At 56.3% G+C, this 21,036-nt stretch overlaps 1 protein-coding gene across 2 annotated transcripts in view; it reads left to right on the plus strand.

The window, feature by feature from the left end:
• Positions 1 to 17,074, plus strand: part of ASB2 (ankyrin repeat and SOCS box containing 2) — a 40,432-nt gene extending 23,358 nt beyond the window's left edge. For both annotated transcript variants that reach the window (XM_044230208.1, XM_044230209.1), the window contains 7 exons: positions 821 to 987; positions 1,806 to 1,961; positions 4,271 to 4,516; positions 7,455 to 7,626; positions 13,584 to 14,148; positions 14,943 to 15,096; positions 16,400 to 17,074. In XM_044230208.1, the coding sequence (XP_044086143.1) occupies positions 821 to 987; positions 1,806 to 1,961; positions 4,271 to 4,516; positions 7,455 to 7,626; positions 13,584 to 14,148; positions 14,943 to 15,096; positions 16,400 to 16,536 (1,597 nt within the window). In that variant the 3' untranslated portion in view covers positions 16,537 to 17,074. The remainder of the gene's footprint in view (positions 1 to 820; positions 988 to 1,805; positions 1,962 to 4,270; positions 4,517 to 7,454; positions 7,627 to 13,583; positions 14,149 to 14,942; positions 15,097 to 16,399) is intronic.
• Positions 17,075 to 21,036: the final 3,962 nt, after the last annotated feature.

Consider the following 21,036-nt stretch of genomic DNA (forward strand, 5'->3'; position numbering starts at 1 on the left):
CCCAGGCACTCCTGAGCAAGATATTTTAAAAATTCCCAAAGAAACAAGTGAAATGCTAAGAAGGGAGAGGCCTTTTTTTTTTTTAAATAAAAGGAATGAAGGAGTGAAATAATTGTTGGGGTTCCTAAATTCTTATTTTTTCCCTCCCTCCCATCCCCCCTTCTTCCTTCATCCCTCCGTCCTTCCTTTTTCCACTTTCTCCCTCTCTTCCTTCCTTCCTTTCTTTCTTTCTTTCTCTCTCTTTCTTTCCTTCTTCCAGCAAGTATTTACTGAGCACCTATTACGAACCAGACACTGAGTTGGGCCCTGAGAGTGAAATCATGAGAGATGAAAGAAAAAAAGAAATAAAGACACTGTTTCTGTCTTCTTGGAACTCAGTCCCGTGGGGAGACAGACAGTAGTCAAACGACCATTCAAAGACTTGTCAAGCCAACGATGACATGAGGGCTCATGACCGGAGGCAGGGAGAGACGCTGACCTGGGCCCCCAGGCTGAGCCTGACAGGCCTGAGGAAGCCATGATGGAGAGCGGATGGACGGATAAGCTGGAGGGTCCAAGGTCAGGGCCAAGGTCGGGGCTGAGTTCCAGGGCACACCCATGTGGGTTAGGAAGGATTATTCTCCTGATCGAGGAGGATACTGGCCGCCGGGGGCCTGAGCACCTGTTCCAGACCAGCAGGGGCAGGCAGAACCGAGTGGCCCCACGGCCAGCACTGCCCCCGGCCACCCGTCATCCTCCTTCTCCTCTGGGAGAGAGGCCGCCCCGCCCCGCTTCTTCCCTGCCTGGGTCCTGAGGAATAACCCTCCCCTTCCTGTCACAGGCCAGTGGACCCTGTGCTGAAGGCCATCAAGGAAGGGGATGAAGAGGCCTTGAAGGCCATGATCAAGGCGGGGAAGAATCTCGCAGAGCCCAACAAGGAGGGCTGGCTGCCGCTGCACGAGGCAGCCTACTACGGCCAGCTCCGCTGCCTGAAGGCCCTGCAGCAAGGTGAGGGGACAGCTCTGGGCGCAGCCGGCGGTGGGAGCAGGACTCCAGGGCAGAGAGTCCTTCCTTCTGGAGCTTCGTGTTCTTTGCTCCACAGATCTTGGCAGGGCTGGTGGAGCCAGGCAGGGTCATCACCCCCACTGCAGAGCCGAAATCACCAGGCTGGGAGAAGGAAGTGGCTTGTCCCGCCCCTCCCCCCACCCCAGCTGCCACCTCTGCAGGACAGGAGAGCCTAATTCCTAGAAAAGGAATGAGGGAGGGCTGACTTTGGGGGAGAGCCACTGCCAGCTTGTTCCAGAATGTTCCAGGGGTTGATCTGGTGTGGAAAATACCACAGCTGTGCCGAGGCCCCGCCAAGGCCGCCCCCACAGCTGTGGGAACCTGGGCAAATCATGCCTCCTCTCTGAGCCTCGGCTTCCCCAAGCCAGATGGGGATCGGTAACACCTGCATCAGGACTCAGCTCTGCCCTGAAGCAGCAGGAACCCTAGACAGCCCACCGCCATATGCTAGGGCAGAAACAGCTGTCTGAGACAGAGCTTCTGGCCTTGGCTGGTGGGAGTATAAGGGAAGGACAGGGTCATACAGAAAGGGAGGGGGCTCAAGCAGGGAAGGCTTCCCAGAGGAGGCGGCATCTGAGCTGAGTTAATATGACTGGGAAGCTGAAAGAGCCCTGTGAAAGCAGCCAAGTCCAGGGCCAAGAGGATGGATGATAAATTTAGGTAGAGGTCACACACGTCTTTTGTGGAAATTGGGGTTATCTTTGTGCTGGGGAGGAGGGGGTATCTTTCCCCCTCGTGAACTTCCCATCTGTTCTCCCCAGCATACCCGGCCGTCATCGACCAGCGCACCTTGCAGGAGGAAACGGCCCTTTACCTGGCCACGTGCAGGGGACACCTGGACTGCCTCCAGTCTCTGCTCCAGGCTGGGGCCGAGCCTGACATTTCCAACAAGGCCCGAGAGACACCGCTCTACAAAGGTGAGCCCAGCCCCCAAGGGTGGGCTTCCCCGGGGAAGGATCTGGAGAGTAGACGGGCAATCGGCAGCACTGGTCCCAGAGTGAATCACCCTCTCGCTCCCCCCACTGCAGCCAGGGGTCTCCTTTGAAAGGACAGTCTCATTCAGGTACAGGACTTGTATAATTGGGTCGTTCATTCATGCACCTATTCGGGCCCAACGTCCCAAGTCCTCCCTTGGGCGAGGCTCACTGAGGAGCGCCGAGGGCCCAGAAGTGAAAAGATATGATCCATGCCCATGCGCTCTCCCAGCCCAGTGAGCATCAACACACAGACAATGTAACAGCCAGCTAATGGCCTCACAGAGCTCAGCCTGATGCTCCTGGGAGCTTGGAGGAGGGCCCTAAGGCCGGCAGGGGGGGCGGGGGGTAAGCCCCCACCAAAGGGGGTGTTTGTGCCGAGTTGGAAAAGGAGGGAGTTGCCAGCTGGACAAACAGAGGAGACAGCAGAGGCAGAGGCAAAGAGGCATGAAAGAAAATGTGTACCTCTGGGATGTTTTAAAAAACCCTAGAAACTCCTCATTTAATATACCATCCAAGGACTTCGGCGTCTCTAGCATATGCCTGGAGTCAAAATCTGAATGATCATAATAGCAGGCATTTACTAAGTGTTTACTATGTGACAGGAGCTGTTTTTCCACTTAACCCTAATATCCATCTACATATAAGCCCAGCCCTACATGGACAGTATCCCCATTTTACAGATAAGGACCCATGGCATAGAGACGTGGAACGAGGCCCCCAGGATTCCACATGTTCCAGCAAGGGCCAGACCTGGGATTTAAACTCACGGAGCTAGCTGCCAGCACTGCACGCTGAGCTATGACATTTTGAAACCTTCAGATCATGCCTGCACACTTAAGCAATCAGCCTCAGGGCTCATAAATATGATAGGACCTTTAACTTTGAAACACTACAGAAATCCCTGATTTTCCCATGTGCCTGGTATCCAGTACCTGGAACATTCCATGGGAAACAGGAACTGGGTAGCTGGTAACTGGGTCCCTTGTGCACTCATGGAGGAAGTGTGTCTCAGAAGCCACATCTGCTTGGACACCAGAGCCATGGCCTGGAGACGCAGAGGTCCCAGAGAGAACTCCCGAACACTGCAGTTTTCAGCCACGGTTGCGGCCCCGGGGCTCCGTGCCGTCCTCCCATGGGCCACACACTGTTCTAGAGCGTTCCATGCACTACCCCATCCGGGGCTCCCACAGGGTCCTCTCAGGAAGGTTTTGTGATCCCTGGTTTACAGGTGAGGAAACCAAGGCTTTGAGAGGTGGGGAGGTTTGCCTGGGGTCCCTTCTTACGCTCACTCCTGATTGACTCGAAGAAGTGGTTTATTTGGACGAGAGCCCAGCCTCCCTGGTGATAACCCTGGGCCGGAGCTGATGGTGCATTTAGGTTCTAGAAAGCAATGAGGCTGAACAAGGAGGTTTGAGCAGGTCGAGCAGTCTGGAAGAGCTGTACTCAGATGTCCTGTTTTACTTCAGTTTAGGCACCTGGGTGGCTCAGTCGGTTAAGAAGCTGCCTTTGGCTCAGGTCATGATCCCAGGATCCTGGGATCGAATCCCGCATCTGGCTCCTTCCTAGTGGGAAGCCTGCTTCCCCCTCTCCCTCTGCCTGCCGCTCCCCCTACTTGTGCTCTCTTTCTCTCTCTCTCTCTTTCTCTCTGTTAAATAAATGAATAAACAATCTTTACGTGAACAGCCTTGAGGGAGGGTTTCGAGCTGGAGTAGGGCTGCACTCCTCCCCCCTTTCTGACCTTGGCAATGTGCAGGACTAAAGCAGGTGGCATCACAGAGGGAAACAAGTTAGGGACACCCTGGACCCTCCCAAGTGACAGAGACTCTGGACCTGACTGCCTGGGCTTCAATCCCTGTTCTGCCACTTATGTGTGTGACCGTGGGCAAGTCACTTAACTTCTCTCTGCCTCGTCTTCCTCCTCTGAAAAGGAATAATAACAGGACATCCTTTAAGGGTGACTGAGAGAATCCTATTAGTTGGTCATGTAAGGTGCTTGGAACAGAGGGCCTGGCCTATAATCAGTGCCCTGCGCTTCGGCAAATAGTATTGCTACGAGGATCGCTATTATTTCAGGTGTATTTCCTGGGTCGGGCACTGGGAGGAACGGGACCCCAGTACAGACCCGGTGGGTATTTGTTGAATGAGCAGCTGATGAATGAATGGGTGATTGGACAAATAAATGAGTGAAGTCTCAGCTGGCCAGGTCCTGCCAGGGCCCTGCTGACCCTCTGGCTTCTCCCTGGGCGCAGCCTGTGAGCGCAAGAACGTGGAGGCAGTGAGGGTCCTGGTGGAGTACCACGCAGACACCAACCACCGCTGCAACCGAGGCTGGACGGCCCTGCACGAGTCTGTTTCTCGCAACGACCTGGAGGTCATGGAGATCCTGGTGAGCAGAGGCGCCAAGGTGGAGTCCAAGAATGCCTACGGCATCACCCCCTTGTTCGTGGCGGCTCAGAGTGGGCAGCTGGAGGCCCTGCGGTTCCTGGCCAAGTACGGTGAGTGCTCGGGGCCCCTGGTTCACATGGCACATCTGGAAGGGGCGCAGCCAGGAGGGACCTCAGGCGTCCCGGGGAAGGCGAGTTTAGGTCTCACCCTATGGACATGCTCTGATCGATGCTAGTGTCAGAGAAGGAGCGCTGTGTCGAGAAGGACTCAGGGGCTGCGTCTGGGCTCGCTGGGAGACGTGAACCGAGCTACCGGTGACGCCTGCGATTAGGCACAAACCTGGGGTGGAGTGGGGAGTGGCCCACGTGCCACCTTGTGTCATCTCTAATCTAGCCCAACATCCTCATTTTACAAATGAGGAATCTGAGGCCCAGAAAGAGGAAGTGACTTATTTACAGTCACTTCGTGAATTACTGGTGGAAGGAGCCAGACTCTGGAGCTCCTGACCCTCAACCGTTTCTGTCTCCACCATGTCACACTTCAAGGCCACAAGGAGCCTCGGATGACATTTAGGTCACCTCCTCATGTTATAGGTGATGAAACCAGGGACCGGGATGGGAAAGTGATTGGTCCAAGGTCACTCCAAGGTCACACCACAGAGTCGTAGAAGTGGTGGAATTTGAACTTGGGTCTCGGCACTCTGTGCCTGGGGAAGATTTCAGTCACTCACGGGGAGAAAATAAAACACCATGACCCGCATTAGGAACAGAAGACACCCCGAGACAACGGCAGACATTCTTCTGGCTAAAGAGCATCATCGTTCTGTTCTTCCCTGAGAACACCTTTGATTTCTCTTCTCTCTCTCCACGGAGGGTGAGACTCCCTCTCTAGCAACAGAGGGACCGGGAGTAAAGCCAGACAGACCCCCGGGCTTAGTCGAAGTGGTTTGTTGAGGACGTGCCGTGTGCTAGACACTGTTGGGCAGGAACACCGATCAGGCCAGCGGGCTTCTCCACAGCTGGGATGAGATGGGCCATGTCCTCCTCCCATTCGGCACATGAGGAGACTGAGGCTTAGAGAGGTCACAGAACCAGTGGTGATCAGAGCCTGGATTCCGACAGCATGTCTCTTGGGCGCTGCCACGCCCTCGCGGGCCTCGAGAGTTACCAGCATGGGACTCTGCTTGGATAAACCCCCGCTTCCCCAGCACGTGCCAAAGCAGTTGGGAAAACAAACCTGGGGCACATCCTTAAAGCCGGGGACAAATCTGGACTGATCCGCTTGAGAACAAAGGGGCCCAGGCCGGGTCCTGGGGGCCCAGGCAAGGAGGCTGGGCGGAGGGCAGGGTGCTCAGCCGGCGGGGGGAACAGGTTGACTCCAAACATCTGTCCAGCTTCCCCGCCGACAGTCTGAGTCAGGGGCTGCTCCCTGTGTGGGCTGAGTCCACTTTCAAATCCAAATATTTTTCTGGTGAGAGCGGGCGGCTTTGCTGGTGGGGTCCAGCTCCCAGGGAGCCCGGCTTCAAGAGCCTGGACCTGTTGGGTGACTTCCCGCCGGGTGGAGAGCGGAACCAGCCCCTGGGCCTCAGTCCCTCCATCCTGGAGGACTGGCCTTTGCGGAGCACCTTCTCTGTCTGGGCCGCTGTAAGAGAGCGCCGCGGACTGGGGACTTCCGGAGCGCAGATGGTTATTCCGCACTGATCCAAAGCCTGCGAAGTCCAAGATCAAGGTGCTGGCAGGTTTGTTGTCTGCAGACCGGAGACAGGCTCTCCCCAGATGAGAAGTCAGGCTGGGTCTTCTCACTGGGTCTTCACAGGGTGGAAGGCGCCAGGCAGGGGTGGGGGGGCAGGCAGTGTCTCTCTGGGAAGGGCACGAACGAATCCCGTCAGGAGCACAGCTCCGCCCTCATCACCTTCGCACCCCCCCAAAGGCCCCACCCCCAAACACCATGGCACTGGGGATTAGGTTTCAACATATGCATTTTGAGGGGACACAACCAACCAGCCCACAGCAGATATTTACTTATTTTATCTTATCTACTCCTGGAAGTCCCCGTAATTAGTAGGCACTATTATTCCCATTCAACAGACGGGAAAACTGAGGCCCCTGAAGGCTACCCGAGGCCCCAGGCCTTTGCAAGCCACAAAACAGAAACTCTTGCTGATTCTTGTTTCTCAGAAAAGCCTGTGCTCTTTCCCCTAGACAGAAGTCAGTTATCAAAATTGAAAATTACCAGAAAGCCAGAGATAAGCAGAATGCGCAGGTGGGCGGAACTGTGGCTAACGGATGCTTCTGATTTCAGCCCTCATGACACACCGCCGTGTCTCAGCTCTGTCTCCTCCCAGAACAAGGAGGGACTGGTGAAGGGGCTGTACTTCTTCTTGTAGAGAAGCCCATGGGTCTCTCCTTTACCAGCAGAAGATGGAGAAGATGTAGGAGATGAGGCTGATGGAGTCTGTCCTTGGCTTTATTCCTCACCTCCCAACGTGCTCTCGTGCCCTCCGCAGAGGAGACGAGAAGCAATCCCTCTCTTACTCTTTGCCACAGAGGTCAGAGAAGAACAAATCCCAATTAATAGAGATCTTGGGGCCTTTCCTTATCCTTGGCTCTGCACACTCCTAGAGCCAAGGGGTTTCCTCGGGACAGGGCCTGGATCATTTTCACAGCGAGGGAGGGTGAAGAGCATAGTCTCTGCTGTCAGACCATCAAGTTTTGTCTCTGCACTTAGGAGCTCGGTGGTCTTGGGCAAGTGGTGTCTGTCCTCTGTGCCTCTGTGTCCTTGTCTGCCACCTGCAGACGAGAGCTTGACCAATGGCACAAGCTGTGTTGTGGATTCAAAGAGAGAGCCCCCGTCACGCAGCGTGCTTCGCACATAGTAAGTGCTCATTAAACACCAGCATCATCAAGGCAGCTTTTCGATTCTAAGAGGCTCCCCGGGTCTCACTGTTGCAGACAGGTGTTGTTAAGTGACCCAGTGTGTCACGGTGGTTGGCACAGTGTATAGCGGTGACCGCCCAGCTCATGCCTCAATCTGCTTCTCCTTGGCCAGGCGCCGACATCAATACGCAGGCCAGTGACAACGCGTCAGCCCTCTACGAGGCTTGCAAGAACGAGCACGAGGATGTGGTGGAGTTTTTGCTCTCGCAAGGCGCGGATGCCAATAAGGCCAACAAGGATGGCATGCTCCCGCTGCACATCGCCTCCAAGAAGGGCAACTACAGGTCAGCGCGGGCCCTGCCCCCCCGTGCTCCGTGGCTCCCCACTGCTGGAGCGGGGGCTCAAGTGTCCCACCTGTGGGACTCGGGATGCCCAGGAGGGCTCGGGGTGGAGGGTACCTTCCAGGTAGAAAGGAGGAGGTCATCCTGCAGTTGGCAAACTAGAGCCCATTCCATTATCAACTTACATCCCCCTCCTGATGGTTCTGTGGTTAACAAGCCTTTTATCAAATCTCTGGAGGTAGATATAATTATCTTCATTTCCTCAAGTGAGGAAGCTTAGCACAAAGAGGTTGAGTGACTTGCCCAAGGTCACACATCTCATAGATGGTCAGAGCCCAGCTGCAACAAATGTCCAATCTACAGGGACAGGATAGGAGTCTGGCTATTTCTGTATGGGATGCAAAGATAACCTCTCAGGCAATTAGGAAGCCTTCAGAGGATGCACAGACGAATACAGTAGTACCAGCGAAACAGGACCACAAAGAGTGCCCGGGATAATAGCTAGCCTTTCCTGAGCACTTGCTATGTGCTGGGCACTTTGAGCAAGACAAGAGAAGCCTAGGTTCTTGAGGAGGGATCTGGTGGGCAGGGCACACACACACGCACACACGCACACATGCACACACGCACACACAAATGCATAACATAATGAAAGAGCATGAAGGCTGAGCTCCACGGCAGTCCTGGAGAAGAGAGACCAGCCTGGGCTGGAAGCAGGGGTGCCCTACCGTTAGCTCGTACCAGCTCGCGGGGGCTGATTCTTCACAAGGGCAGCCTGAAATGTACACCACGGAAATGGGTGAATGCAAATTTCAGGGCCCCCTGTGCCCCCAAGGAGCCGGTGGTTAAACGTGCCTCAGCACCACCGCTGGCTGGTGGGCTCAGGGAAGACTCCCCAAGCAGGCAGAACCCCCAGCCGCTCTTGAAGGACGACGGGGTTCCGTGATACCCACCGGACCCGTGTTTTCCAAACTTGGACCATTCACGGACCGCCTTCCTGATTGTAGGCACCTGTACTCTGACTGTGGAGTAGATTTTCTTTTGAATACATGTTTGCTTAAAGTGAACTTGTTTTCAAAAGGAAACATTCATCATACTATTAAATCGCTGAAATTGCCAATTTGCAATGAATAAAGAACACATTTCACATAAAATTCCATCAAGTGCACCCCAGAGAACACACTTTGGGCAACACCACCTGCCATTGGGCAGAGAGAAGAGGGAAGAACACGTTGTGCACGTTGGGGGGTGTTGGCTGTGTTTGCAAAAGCAGAAGGAAATGGGGATGGGAGTGGCATCCAGGGGGAGCCCCCCACCCCCCACGATATATATGTGGAGGAGACCCCGCCTCCTCTGAACCCCAGAACGGGGTGCAAGGCACACATACTTGGGTTTGCCTTCCTGCTGAAGCTTTGGGTCATGTGGCTTAATCCTTCTGAGCCTCAGATTCCTCTTCTGTAAAATGGGGGACAGTTACACCTGCTTTATGGCGTTGTTGTTAGGACTAATAAGGTGGATAAACACCACCTTATTATTTGTGGATTCAAAGAGAGAGCCCCTGTCACACAGTGTGCTTCGCACATAGTAAGTGCTCATTAAACACCAGCATCATCTACATCTACCAGCTACAGAACGGAAGCAAAGCACGCCACGGAGTGCGGGGCACGGGTACCCCGCAGGTCGGCATTCACACTCTCCTAGGTGGGAAAAGCATGTTCCGTCATTTTTCAGTTCAGCGGGTAGAAGGAAGAAAGCACCAAGCCAGGCAGTGGCGACAGGCGAGATGGATGCTTTCTCTTCAGCCCCAGAAAGAACCAGCCTCAGTCAACAAACAAGGTTTATCTCAGATGTGACCCAGAGGGACAGATCCGAAGAATGAAGGAGATGGCACTTGGAAGTCTCCAGGCCCCCTGGCTCTCCACACCTCCCTGCACGGCACTGTCTCTCCGAGCTATTTGTTAAATGACACATCCCAGAACCACTAAACCAGAACATCCAGAACATTCTAGGGGAGGACATCTAAGCCTCTACTTTTGAAAATCTCCCAAGCCAACCAGATATGGCCCATCACACCCTTGGAAGAATCACTGATCTAATACCAGGCCTGATTTTGCAGAGAGAAATGGGAAGCAGCTTGCCAGAGTGGCCGAGCTGGCTGGCACTGTCTCTTGGCATTCTTCCATCAGCCCCGGATGCCTCAAATGGACCCCGATGTTGGCAGTCTGACCCCAGCTGGAGGGGCAGTGGAAGGAGAACTGGCTGTGCCTAAGGATGACCAGGGAGCAAGGCCAGTCCCCTCTGGAACCATCTATGTGAACAGCTTGTGTTCTCGCAAATCGGCTTTGGGCTCATGACTCTCAAAGCGATTTCCCTGGTCATCCTCCCCTCCCCCATTCCCAGGCCCCATTTCCCTCTGCTCTCCAAGATTGAGAGGGGCCAGGCCACTCTTGAGGGCTGCCCAACAAAGGATTAAAGCCGGGTTCCCAGCAGCTTCTGCCACCTGGCAGGGCCCATGGCCAGGCAAGCCCTGGGCCCCTCACTCCCCGGGCATGGGGCATTAATGGCCCTCTCCACGCTGACCTCCCACAGGCTGCTGGGAGATTTGATGGGACTTCCTATAGGCATTCCACGCATGGCCACTGGCCAAAACTCCAGGCACATCTACCCAGCATGGAAAGCAGCGCTCTGTGTTCGCCAGAGGTGCCGTCTCTACATTACCTTTAACCAGAGGGTGTGACATTCGGGCATGGCTGGGAAAAGAGCCCGCAGGACAAAGCACGCTTTATCTCGTCCTTTACTTCCAGTTTAGCAAAGACACCTGATGAGATTAAAACTCAACACCTAACGTGGACTTGTTAAGAAATCGTTGGTGTTGCATTAGACCAGATGGCTCACGAATCCTTTAACCTGAGTTTAGGAGAGCACCAAGACCGGGGTTCTCAGCCTTGGCTACACGCTGGCTCTGGAGGGTTCTAAAGTCCCGGATGTCCAGGCCTCACTTGTCCTCAGAGATTCTGATGGAAGCAGTCTGGGCTGGGCCAGGGGACTTAGGGGTTTCTAGAAGGTGCCCAGATGATTTCACCGTTTGAGCCTGTAAAGAATCAGGATCTTATGGTCTATTTTGTGGCTGACACATAACAAAGACTGGCCTTTAGGGCCTCACATCTGAAGCCCTCGCTTTTTTTTTTTTTTAAAAGATATTATTTATTTATTTGACAGAGAGAGAGAGAGGTCACAAGCAGGCAGAGAGGCAGGCAGAGAGAGAGGAGGAAGCAGGCTCCCTGCTGAGCAGAGAGCCCGATGTGGGGCTTGATCCCAGGACCCTGGGATCATGACCTGAGCCGAAGGCAGCGGCTCAACCCACTGAGCCAGCCAGGCGCCCCTGAAGCCCTCGCTTTTAACTATTCTTTCTCTTTTACTTCTAATTTACGTTACCTTTGCAACCCCCTTCACCTGTTTGGGGAAGGCCTCCCTGGAACAGCCCTGAGCTGGGTCTGCTGTGGTCTGGAGCCTGGGGTGGTAGGTGTGACCCTTGCTCTGGGGAAGGGAGAAGGGGGAGCAGGGAACCTGGTCTCCCAAACACCAAAGGTTCTACTGGGCAGTGGGCACCTTTGTTCCTCTTCCTGAGGTACACTTTGAGCCCTGTGGGTCCAAGACCTGCCTGTGGGAGGAGGAGGAAGGCTCCAGCCCTTCTCATGGGGTCCTGAGTGGGGCAGCACGGAAAGACCTAGCCCTGGGCCTTCCAGAGGCCTACACCCTGCTCTGGCTTTGCCATCCACCTCCAATCCGAACTCGCTCTCATCTCCACCCCGTGCCCAGGCCTCAGTTTCATGTCCCATAAAATGGGAGGGCTGTCCCACAGGGCGCATTTACTTTCAGATTGGCGGAGTCCACAGAGGCGCACAAATGAGATGATTTTCCCGCGTTAGTAACAGGACGATTCCCGGATTGTAGGCGGCTTCCAGCCGTGTTCCCACATTCCGGCCACTTTCCCCTGGTTGGGCAGCGGGTTGCTGGAGGCCAGCTGTGACCTGCCAGGGCTACCACCCCCATCTGGCCGGCAGTCGCTCTTGCTGTTTCTTCCCGAGCTCAGGCCTGCCACGGCTGTTAGGGAGCATTTGTTGGCGATGGCTGTGGTCCAGGGCGAGGCCACAGCCCTGCCTTTGACCAGCACCTCTACAGAGTAAGGTCAGGCCTCCTATGCCTACACAAATAGAAATTAGGAGGCAATTAGCCCCCCTGGGTGTGTGAATTTCCTTTTGAGGTTTCAGAGGCAGATTTTAGGCAAACAGAGCGTCACTAACAATAATAAGACTTTCCACTGAGATCCTAGCAGGAGGCCACTGGCATGAGATTTCCAGGAAGCCATGAAGCCAGCATGCCAGAGAGGCATGGGAACAGGCCTGCTGGCACCTGCTTGCCCCACCGCGGCCACCTCTTTGGAGCCTACATGGGGCCGCGAGGTCATCCACCAGCAAGGACTGGAAGGATTAGGGTCTGGAATCATGTCGGTGGCAGGAGCTCCTTCTTGCTCGTGGGAGGGGTCTAGGAGAAGAGAGCAAAGACAAGGGGTCAAGAGCCCCTGGAAATGAGCCCCCCAAATTGCTTAGGACCTTTGATGAGTTGCAGCCTCTCTCTGAGTCAGGTCTGTTAAAAGGAAGGCCACAGAGCTACTCCAGCTACCCCACTGGGCTGCGGTGAAGGTAAAATGGGGTTGTTATGCAAAACCCTGCCTGCTATGCAAGACACAGGGCAATGACCGAGAGTGTGGCCTGGGCCATCAGTCTCCCGAGGTTCAAACCCTGGCCCCATCACTTACCGCCTGTGTGTCCTTGCGCAAGTTGCATACCGTCTCTGTACTTCATGTTTTCTCATCTGGAAAAGCAGACAGTACAAGTCCTAGGGCTACTGGGAGGATATAATAGATGGATGTAGATTAATTCCCGAGAGCAGTGCCTGATTCAGCAGGAGAGACCAAATCCAGGGTTCCCAGGACCTCCAGCCTCCGCAGAGGCTGATCAACCCTCTCCAGGCCTCAGGCAAGGCAGAGGGCCTGGGGGAGGCTCGAGTCAGCCTTCAGAAAAAGAGGCAGTGAGACTCACAGGAGAGGCAGGGGGACTCATGGTCACCAAGGGCTGACAGGGGCGTGGCTGGGGCCCGGATACCTTCGTCCCCTCCTATCCCCCAGGACTTGGCTGCTCCATAGAGATGTAAAACAGCTCAGTTCTGGGGCAAGATCAGGGTACATTTCTTGGTTTGCCTCTCCCGATACACGGCCTAGACAAGTCCCTCCACCTCTCTGAGCCTTGATCTTTCTCATCTGCAAAATGGGGATGGCAAGACATAACTTGATGCGTTGTTGAAAAGGTTAAACCAAAATGTGTTTGTAAACCCTTTAGATATCTCCTGGCAATTCGTGAGCTCTCAGATACAACTTTCACTGCCCCCCCCCCAACCCCTACCCCACCTAGGCAGGGCAAGTGCCAAACTTCTGGCTCTAAACATCAGCCGGGTTCCACTGCCTCCTGAGTTAGGTTTGGGGGCTTTCCAGTCAATTCCCTCAGATCACTGAGCTGGGAATGGGGAACATTCCTTAGCCTGATATAAGTCTGGAAGGATGTCATGAAACCACAGTCCTGTCGGGCTGAGGTTTTGAGGAATTAGGACTCGGATGGCCATGGGTTCTGGGTCTGAAGCCCAGCTCCATCCTACTCACTCTGTAACTTTGGAAAGGTGGTTGAAGCTCTCTGAGCTCAGTTTTCCTGATCTGTAAAATGGGGGATAGCAGCGACCCATCCTCTCCAAAGGGGTCATGGTGAGCAGGCGGGCTCCCCCGCGACCCCTGCTGGTGGGCCCGTGCCACCCCACACGGCAGTCCTGAGCGGCCGGGGCCCGGGGTCCTCAGCGCCCTCTGCCGGCGGGGCCGTCCCCTGACCCTCGCTTGCCTGCCCCGCCCGCAGGATCGTGCAGATGCTGCTGCCCGTGACCAGCCGCACGCGCGTGCGCCGTAGCGGCATCAGCCCGCTACACCTGGCCGCCGAGCGCAACCACGACGGGGTGCTCGAGGCGCTGCTAGGCGCGCGCTTCGACGTGAACGCGCCGCTGGCGCCCGAGCGCGCGCGCCTCTACGAGGACCGCCGCAGCTCCGCGCTCTACTTCGCGGTGGTCAACAACAACGTGTACGCCACCGAGCTACTGCTGCTGGCCGGCGCCGACCCCAACAGCGACCTCATCAGCCCCCTGCTCGTGGCCATCCGCCAGGGCTGCCTGCGCACAATGCAGCTGCTGCTGGACCACGGCGCCAACATCAACGCCTACATCGCCACGCACCCCACCGCCTTCCCCGCCACCATCATGTTCGCCATGAAGTACCTGTCGCTGCTCAAGTTCCTCATGGACCTCGGCTGCGACGGCGAGCCCTGCTTCTCGTGCCAGTACGGCAACGGCCCGCACCCGCCCGCCCCGTCGCGCTCCAGCCGGTTCAGCTACACGACCGCCAGCGACAAGGAGCCCGCGGTGGTCCAGGTGGGTGGGGGCGCGCCTGGCTGGCGGGCGGGTTCTCGCGCCCAGGGCGCACGGGTGTGGACCTGTGGTGGATGCCCGCCCCTTCCCGGGCGGCCCAGTGGCATCGTAGGGGGCGCACTCTGGAGGCAGTGGAAGTCCGCGGCCAGCCTGCCTTAGAGGCTGCAGAACTCGGTTCACGGGAACCGTTACATCTTTTTTTTTTTTTTTTTTGGCTCCTCGTTCTTGGGGAGTGTAAGGAACGACAAGGGAGCAGGGGATTGCAGGGGAGTGTGTAAAACTGAGGGGTCCGTCACTGACAGCAAACCTGGAATATGATGTCGCATGATCAGGATGGGGAGGGATGTGAAGCTAAGGTAAGATGAAGGGCAGGGTGGCCCAGAGGCAGGACCTGACCGCGGTTTTGGCTTCACAAGTGACAAGTCTAATGACTAATGGGAATCATTTACGGCCACCTGCTGTGTGCCAAGAAGTTTTTATTCATATATTACTTTAATTCTCATTTAAAACAAAACAAAACAAAAAACCTCCAGTTGTCATATTCCCATTTTCTAGATCAGGAAGTTGAGGCTTAGAGAGGTGATGGCCAGGCTGCCCCCCCTCCCACTTTTGGGAGCAGAGGCTGTGTTGATGAGGGGGAAGGGGATCTGTTGAAATAGATCATGCCACGAGTGCGCCAGTATGCATCCTTCGATCCCTGCCCTGCCCTCCCCGGCTGTGGCTTCCCTGACAAACATTCTCGCTGATGCACTGCCTCTGGTCCTGGGAGCCTGAGCCCCAATGCAGATCTCTTTCAGTTCTGTGAGATCCTGTCTGCCCCGGAGGTGAGCCGCTGGGCAGGGCCCATCATCGACATCCTCCTGGATTACGTAGGCAACGTGCGGCTCTGCTCACGGCTGAAGGAACACATCGAGAGCTTCGAGGACTGGGCCGTCATCAAGGAGAAGGCAGGTAGGGGCTGTCGTAGCGGCTACTGGCCGGCCACCCTGTCTGATTCAGGCCCAGGACTCAGGGCATGGGACTGCTACTAACATTTGATGAGCACCTACTGGGGGCAGAGCTCTGTGCCCCATGTCGCATTCGGTGTCTCTGTGACTCTCTCCTATAAAGGATAAGATGGACCCTCTGAGAGGTGATGTCACCTGAGCCAAGGTCTCATGGCTAGTTAGTGGCAGAGCAGGGATTCAGACCTAGGTTTGGCCACCTGAGTCTCTCCGCCAAATCTTTCCAGGATGTTTTAACTGGTTCCAGGTTGCTGAGGGTTATGGGGACTTTTGGAGTATGTTGCCCATGTTTGTGGGTGACTGAGAGGCAGTGTGGCGGGGCAGAGGAGAGATGGTGGTCTTGGACAGTTGAAACTGCAAAGTGCGTACAAAGCACCTCAGCATTTTGTTAAAAATACAGACTCTTGACTCGGCAGGCTTGGGGCAGGGCCTGAGAGGGCATTTCAGCATGCTCCCAGATACTACCCTGCTGCTGGCCCACAGACCACACACTGGGAGCGGCACTGGTCAGGGAAGCCGGCCTCTGGAGCCAGTGGCTTGCTGGGTGACCATTCACGGGATGGCTAAGGCTGTGTTGGGGGTCCGGGCTGTGTATATAGAGGAAGGAGCACAGGGCGAGAGGGATGGCAGCTCCGGTTCCAGGTGTGGTCCTTGCTACGTCCTTACCTGTGAAGTGGGTTTATACCTGCCTCATATACTTCCTTGGGCTACACAGATCAATGAGGAGCGACAAGAGGGAAGCTCCTTTGCCAGATCTTTTGAGTCGGCAGGAGCTGGGGTTATAGAGCACTGCCTCTGGTTTTTAAATATACTACATGCTTAGCATGGAGCCCAGCGTGGATCTTGAACTCACGATCCTGAGATCGAGACCTGCGCTGAGATCAAGTGTCAGCCACGGGGAGTGCCTGGGTGGCTCAGTCTTGAAGCATCTGCCTTCGGCTCAGGTCCTGATCTCGGGGTCCTGGGATCGGGTTTTGAATTGGGCTCCCTGCTCCACAGGGAGCTTCTTTTTTTCCCTCTGCCTCTGCTGCTCTCCTCTGCTCATGTTGCCCCCCCAAAATAAATAATCTTTGCGGGGGGTGGGGTGGGGGAGTCACACACTTAACCCCCTGAGCCACCCAGGTTCCCTTCCAGCACCTGCCTCTTCTCCGGTCACATTGACCCGGTGTCTCCTACGTGCCAGCGGTCACAGTTGCAAATTCCTTGTGGGTTGCTGACGTCAGCATTTCTCTTTTCTCTCCTCGGCCCAGAGCTTCCCAGACCCCTGGCTCACCTGTGCCGGCTGCGCGTGCGGAAGGCGGTGGGGAAACACCGGATAAAGCTGCTGGACGACCTGCCGCTCCCCGGCCGCCTGATCAGGTACCTGAAGTACGAGATCCCCCAGTAGCCGAGGCCACGGACCGTTTCACTAAAGCCTCAGGGCGGCGGCGGCCCCGGATCCTGGCGGAAGGGACCCGGCAATGGACCGAGGCTGTGGGCGGTCTCCCGGCCAGCTGGGACCAGCTCTGTGGCCTCGCCAGGTCTCTGGGCCAGAGCTTTGCCCGGACCAGAGAACAGAACGTGTCAAGTAGGAGAAAAACCGTCTTCATTTTCAAAAACTGCTGAGTAGACCCTGGACCCTCTGGGCCATTGGGAATGGCGGAACCTCCATTCCTGGGGCTGGGGGGGGGTGTGGCAGCGCGGCAGGGCAGAACTTGGGGTGAGGGCAGCCTGGCCCCAACCCTGGGCTGTGGCTGGAGCACTTTCAGGGATGAGTCTGCCTTTCCAAGACAACCTCACTGCGGGGCTGTCCCTGTCCCCTCCCCACTGTGCTCCACCAAACTCTCCACTTGACTTCTGAGCTTTCTTCCTGGAGCTGTGGTCTGGTGGGGGGTGGATGGGAGGCCCACCTTCAGTACAATAAATGTTGCACAGATGACACCCAGCCCGGCGAAGTCCCTCTCATCAGAACCCCACCCCCACCCCAGGGCCTGGGGTCCTCAGCGCTGCTCCCTACAGGAGTGGGAGTGGGGCAGGCGTGAGGACAGGGCGCACAGACCCCTAGATGCGCTCTCCCTTTGGTCTTCTGGAGGCCAGAGTGGAGCTGGTGGCCCAAGGAGAGGGGCGGCTTCCTGTCCCGTGAGCCCAGCGGTAGGGGTTGGTTCCATTCTCCTGCTTCAATCACCATGGAAACGGGAGCTCCGTCACAAACAGGACTTGGTGTCTACAAGTCTCGTGACTCCTGGGATTGCCTCGCACACACTTGTTTCCTGGCACTCCGTCTTCACGTCCTGCCTGCCCCTGTTTTGCTATAGAAGTTGAGATACTTGGGATGAGAAGACACGTGAATGCTGGCCACGTGAGCCACGGCACTGGAGCAGTGGCCGCCGTCATGGGGCCATGAAACCCTGCCCCTCTGCTGCCTTTGTGGGCCCCTGTGTGGCTCTGGGGGGTGCCCAGGCATTTTCTGGAGCCGCCAGCCTGTGCTCAGGCAGGCGTGGTCATAGCACCTTCTTGGCGGCTCTGAGGCTCCGGCACTGAAACTGGCTTGCCCTGTTTCCACGAAGCTGCAGGCTCCCACCAACTTTTCCTGCTGGACGACCTGCCGCGTGATGAAAGCCACAGGAGTCAAGGCCAGTCTGTGGGGACACCAGAGCAGGTGACCTCGCGGGGAGCCCGCACCTGCCCCGTCCTGATTCTGGAAGCCTCTTAAGTGCAGTCAGGATGTCACTTCTGGGCTTGGCAAAGCGAGAAGCTGGCCGTTGGGGGAGCACAGCTAGAGGTTCAGCTCAGCCCTTGGCTTGTTCCTCTGGGGCGTCGTGGTCCCCGGCGTCCCTGCCAACTGCTCCATACTGGTTCTTCACAGATCCAGTAAGACCTGGTGTCTTTCCAAAGAGGAAAAGTCTGCCAAGCAGCATTTTCCAGCCACAGACCAGAGGGGACCCAGCTGTGTCTCACCCATTCCTTCCTGGTCCTGATAGGGAAACAGGACCAAAGAGGAAAGGGGACTTGCCCAGGCACACACAGCAAGTCCCTGAGGTTTTAACCCAACAGAGTCATGCAGGCTTGTTCCAAGGGATCCTAAGGAAATCCCCACGGAAACCCTCATCCTCTCACACTGGAGATGTTCCACTCGGGGGTCCAGGGACAGTGGCCAGAGAGGACTCAGTGGATCGTCAAAAATTGACCAAAAACTGCCTTTGCCCTTTGGGCAGTCAGAGGGAAAGCCTTTAATCCTGGCTGGGGGCTCGGCAGTCCCTAATGAGTCAGAGCAGAAAGATGTGTGGGTTCATTGGGCTAGGGCTGGGTATCAGGCAAACTCCTGCATCTCTCAGGTGCCCTGTACACCCTGAGTCCTAACAGGCAGTGACTGCAGGCACCAGGCCAGGTGGGGGTTCTTATCCGAGGGCGGTGTCTCTCGGAGGAGGGGAGGTTGAGAAGTTAGGAGAGGCAGGAGCACTTGGCCTCTGGAGTCAGCATGGGCACCACCGACTGTGGGATACCGGGTACCTGGGGCTGGGAGGCACCGGTGCCACACTGCATCCTCAAAATACTGATGCTCATCCACACTGGGGCACAGGCACTGCTCAGGGCCCCTCCTCCCCAAGCGTCTTTCCCTACGTGGGCCTTCTCAGGTCCTGGGGGTGGGGGACCCCCACGTCTTCCCAACCCAGAAGCTGCAGGGTTAATGGTTAATGCCTGGCCAGCGGGAGGAGGGCAGATGTCACTCCCAGGGGTGTGTTCTGATTGGTCAGTGCTCAGGCTGGGCTGCTGGTGACATTCCTTGACCACTACTGCCCAGAGGACTTTAGAGCCAGGACCCTCTGCAGAAAACCCCTCCCCACCCACCGACTTTGGCTTCAGAGATGTCTTAATAGCATCACCAAACATTCAAAATCCTGAAAGTGCTTCTGTTTCATGGGCAAGACCACGTGTGAGCTAGTGCTGGAGATTCGAGGCTAGGAGGTGAGATCTCGTGTTTCCCTCTGGGCCAGCCCCACTCATGACTTACTTGTTGGTCAGGGGGTCACCTGCTGCTACTGCGGCTACTTTTTTCCCCCCTCCTTAAACCACAGCTTTCTTAGAGGTGTTTTTCCCCAACTTGCTTCTGCCCGGGGAGTCACGGTGTCCTGGGCTTCTGTCCAGCCGCTTCCTAGCAAATGTTTCTGCTTCCAGAAGAAGCCTCCTTGTGTTTGAATTCATGCATCATTAGGTGTCCCCCTGGGAAAGGAGCCCAAGAGGGGCTATGGGGCCCCTGGCATGGTGCGCTGGGGCAGCACTTGGAGAAAACATGCCCCGGGAGCTCTGCTCCCCCAGGGAGCCAGGTGGCCGAGATGACCGAGAGAGGTGAATTTAGGTTGGCGCGCTCTCCCACGAGTGTCTCCCTCGAGTGTGTCGCACTAGCTCATATCATCCTCACAACAACCTGTGAAGTTCTATTTTCAACCACATTCTTCTGATGAAGACATTTTGGCACAGAGAGGTTAAGTAACTTGCCCAAGGTCACACAGCCGGTAGGTGGCAAAGCCTGGATTGGGGCTTTTAACATCCCTCTGTACAGCACAGAGGGGCTGAGCCTCGTTGGAATGGATCTGGAAGGGCCTTCCTGATGTGCCGGAGGAGAGAAGGCACATGCAGAGCAGATGAGAGCAGCCTGACGTGAGGGTCAGTCCTCAGGCCCTATCCTGGGTGCTACCTAATTACTCCAAACAACCCTGCCTGCGTCACATGGCTTCCAGGGCTCTCAAGTCCCCCAAAACCGGAAGATATAAACTGCAGAAATCCACCGGCTTCCCAGTGAGCAAGCTGCCCTCCCATGGAGATGCCCCACTCCACGGGAATCCTAGAGGAGAAAAGCAGGCAGGAAGGAGAAGGACCCTTAACAAGCACTAATCCTGGAGCTTTGGGTTAGGAAGGATTCTGAAGGCATATTTGGCCCCAAAGAAGACAGTCTCTGACTAGTAGTAGAACTGGTGGGCGCCTCTGTTTGCCGTTGCTGGCCTAGTCCCGTTCCACGGAGGGGGAACCAAGGCAAGAGAGAGATTAATTTTCCAACATAGTGCTGCTAATAAGAGCACCATAGCCACCAGCTGGGGCTGGCTTCTCTTTGAGAACGGGGCTCTGGCGGAATGAGCAGCTTGGCGCCCCCTGCAGGTCAATGTGCTCTCAGCCACGGAGCCACATCTGCGCACAGTAGGGCAAATCCCCCGTCATTATGGCGGTGCCTGTCTCTCCCATGGCTGGGCCGGTTGGGCAGGATGAGGGCAAACCCTAGGGCCACCCCGTGCCATCAGCACCCCCCTCTGGGCATTGTCGCAGACAGAGGCCCACATCATTCCATCAATGGGGACCCTGATGGGTGCCAGGCACTGTACCAGGCCCAGGAATCAGGCCATCAGCAGGTCACCCAGGAATCGGGAGTCAGCCAGATCCCCCCCACCCCCCGCTTGTCCACAAGGAACCAAGATCCAGTTTGTCCTGATTTTCCCTCTGACCAGGCTCAGGAGGGACTGCCTTGGCCCAGCCTCTGCTCTGAGGCCATAGGCAGAATGGAAGGCACAGCAGAGGGGGACCATTCTCGCCCTGCCCCTCGAGCTGCAGGTGGGACAAGGAAGCTTCAGGAGGAAGGGTCAAGCCCCACATCCCATTGCAGAACTGGGACGGGTGTACCCTGGTACTGGCCTCCCTGGTCTCTAGAGCACTTTGGACTGTCTGGAGAGCCAGGCCTCCCCCGCACTCTGCTCCTGGACGCGAGCAAGCAGAGCATCTCTCCCCGGGCGCTCCTCCCTGCCCCTCCCTCCTCTGCATTGAGCTGCTGGCCCACAGTGTCCATCGTCAGATGTCACAGAGCTCTCTGGGCCACTCCTGGCCTCCCCCACAGCCTCTGTGAGCTGCCCTCTTCCAGGAC

The sequence above is a fragment of the Neovison vison genome, chromosome 13, assembly GCF_020171115.1.
Source record: "Neovison vison isolate M4711 chromosome 13, ASM_NN_V1, whole genome shotgun sequence".
Classification (NCBI taxonomy): Eukaryota; Metazoa; Chordata; class Mammalia; order Carnivora; family Mustelidae; genus Neogale; species Neogale vison.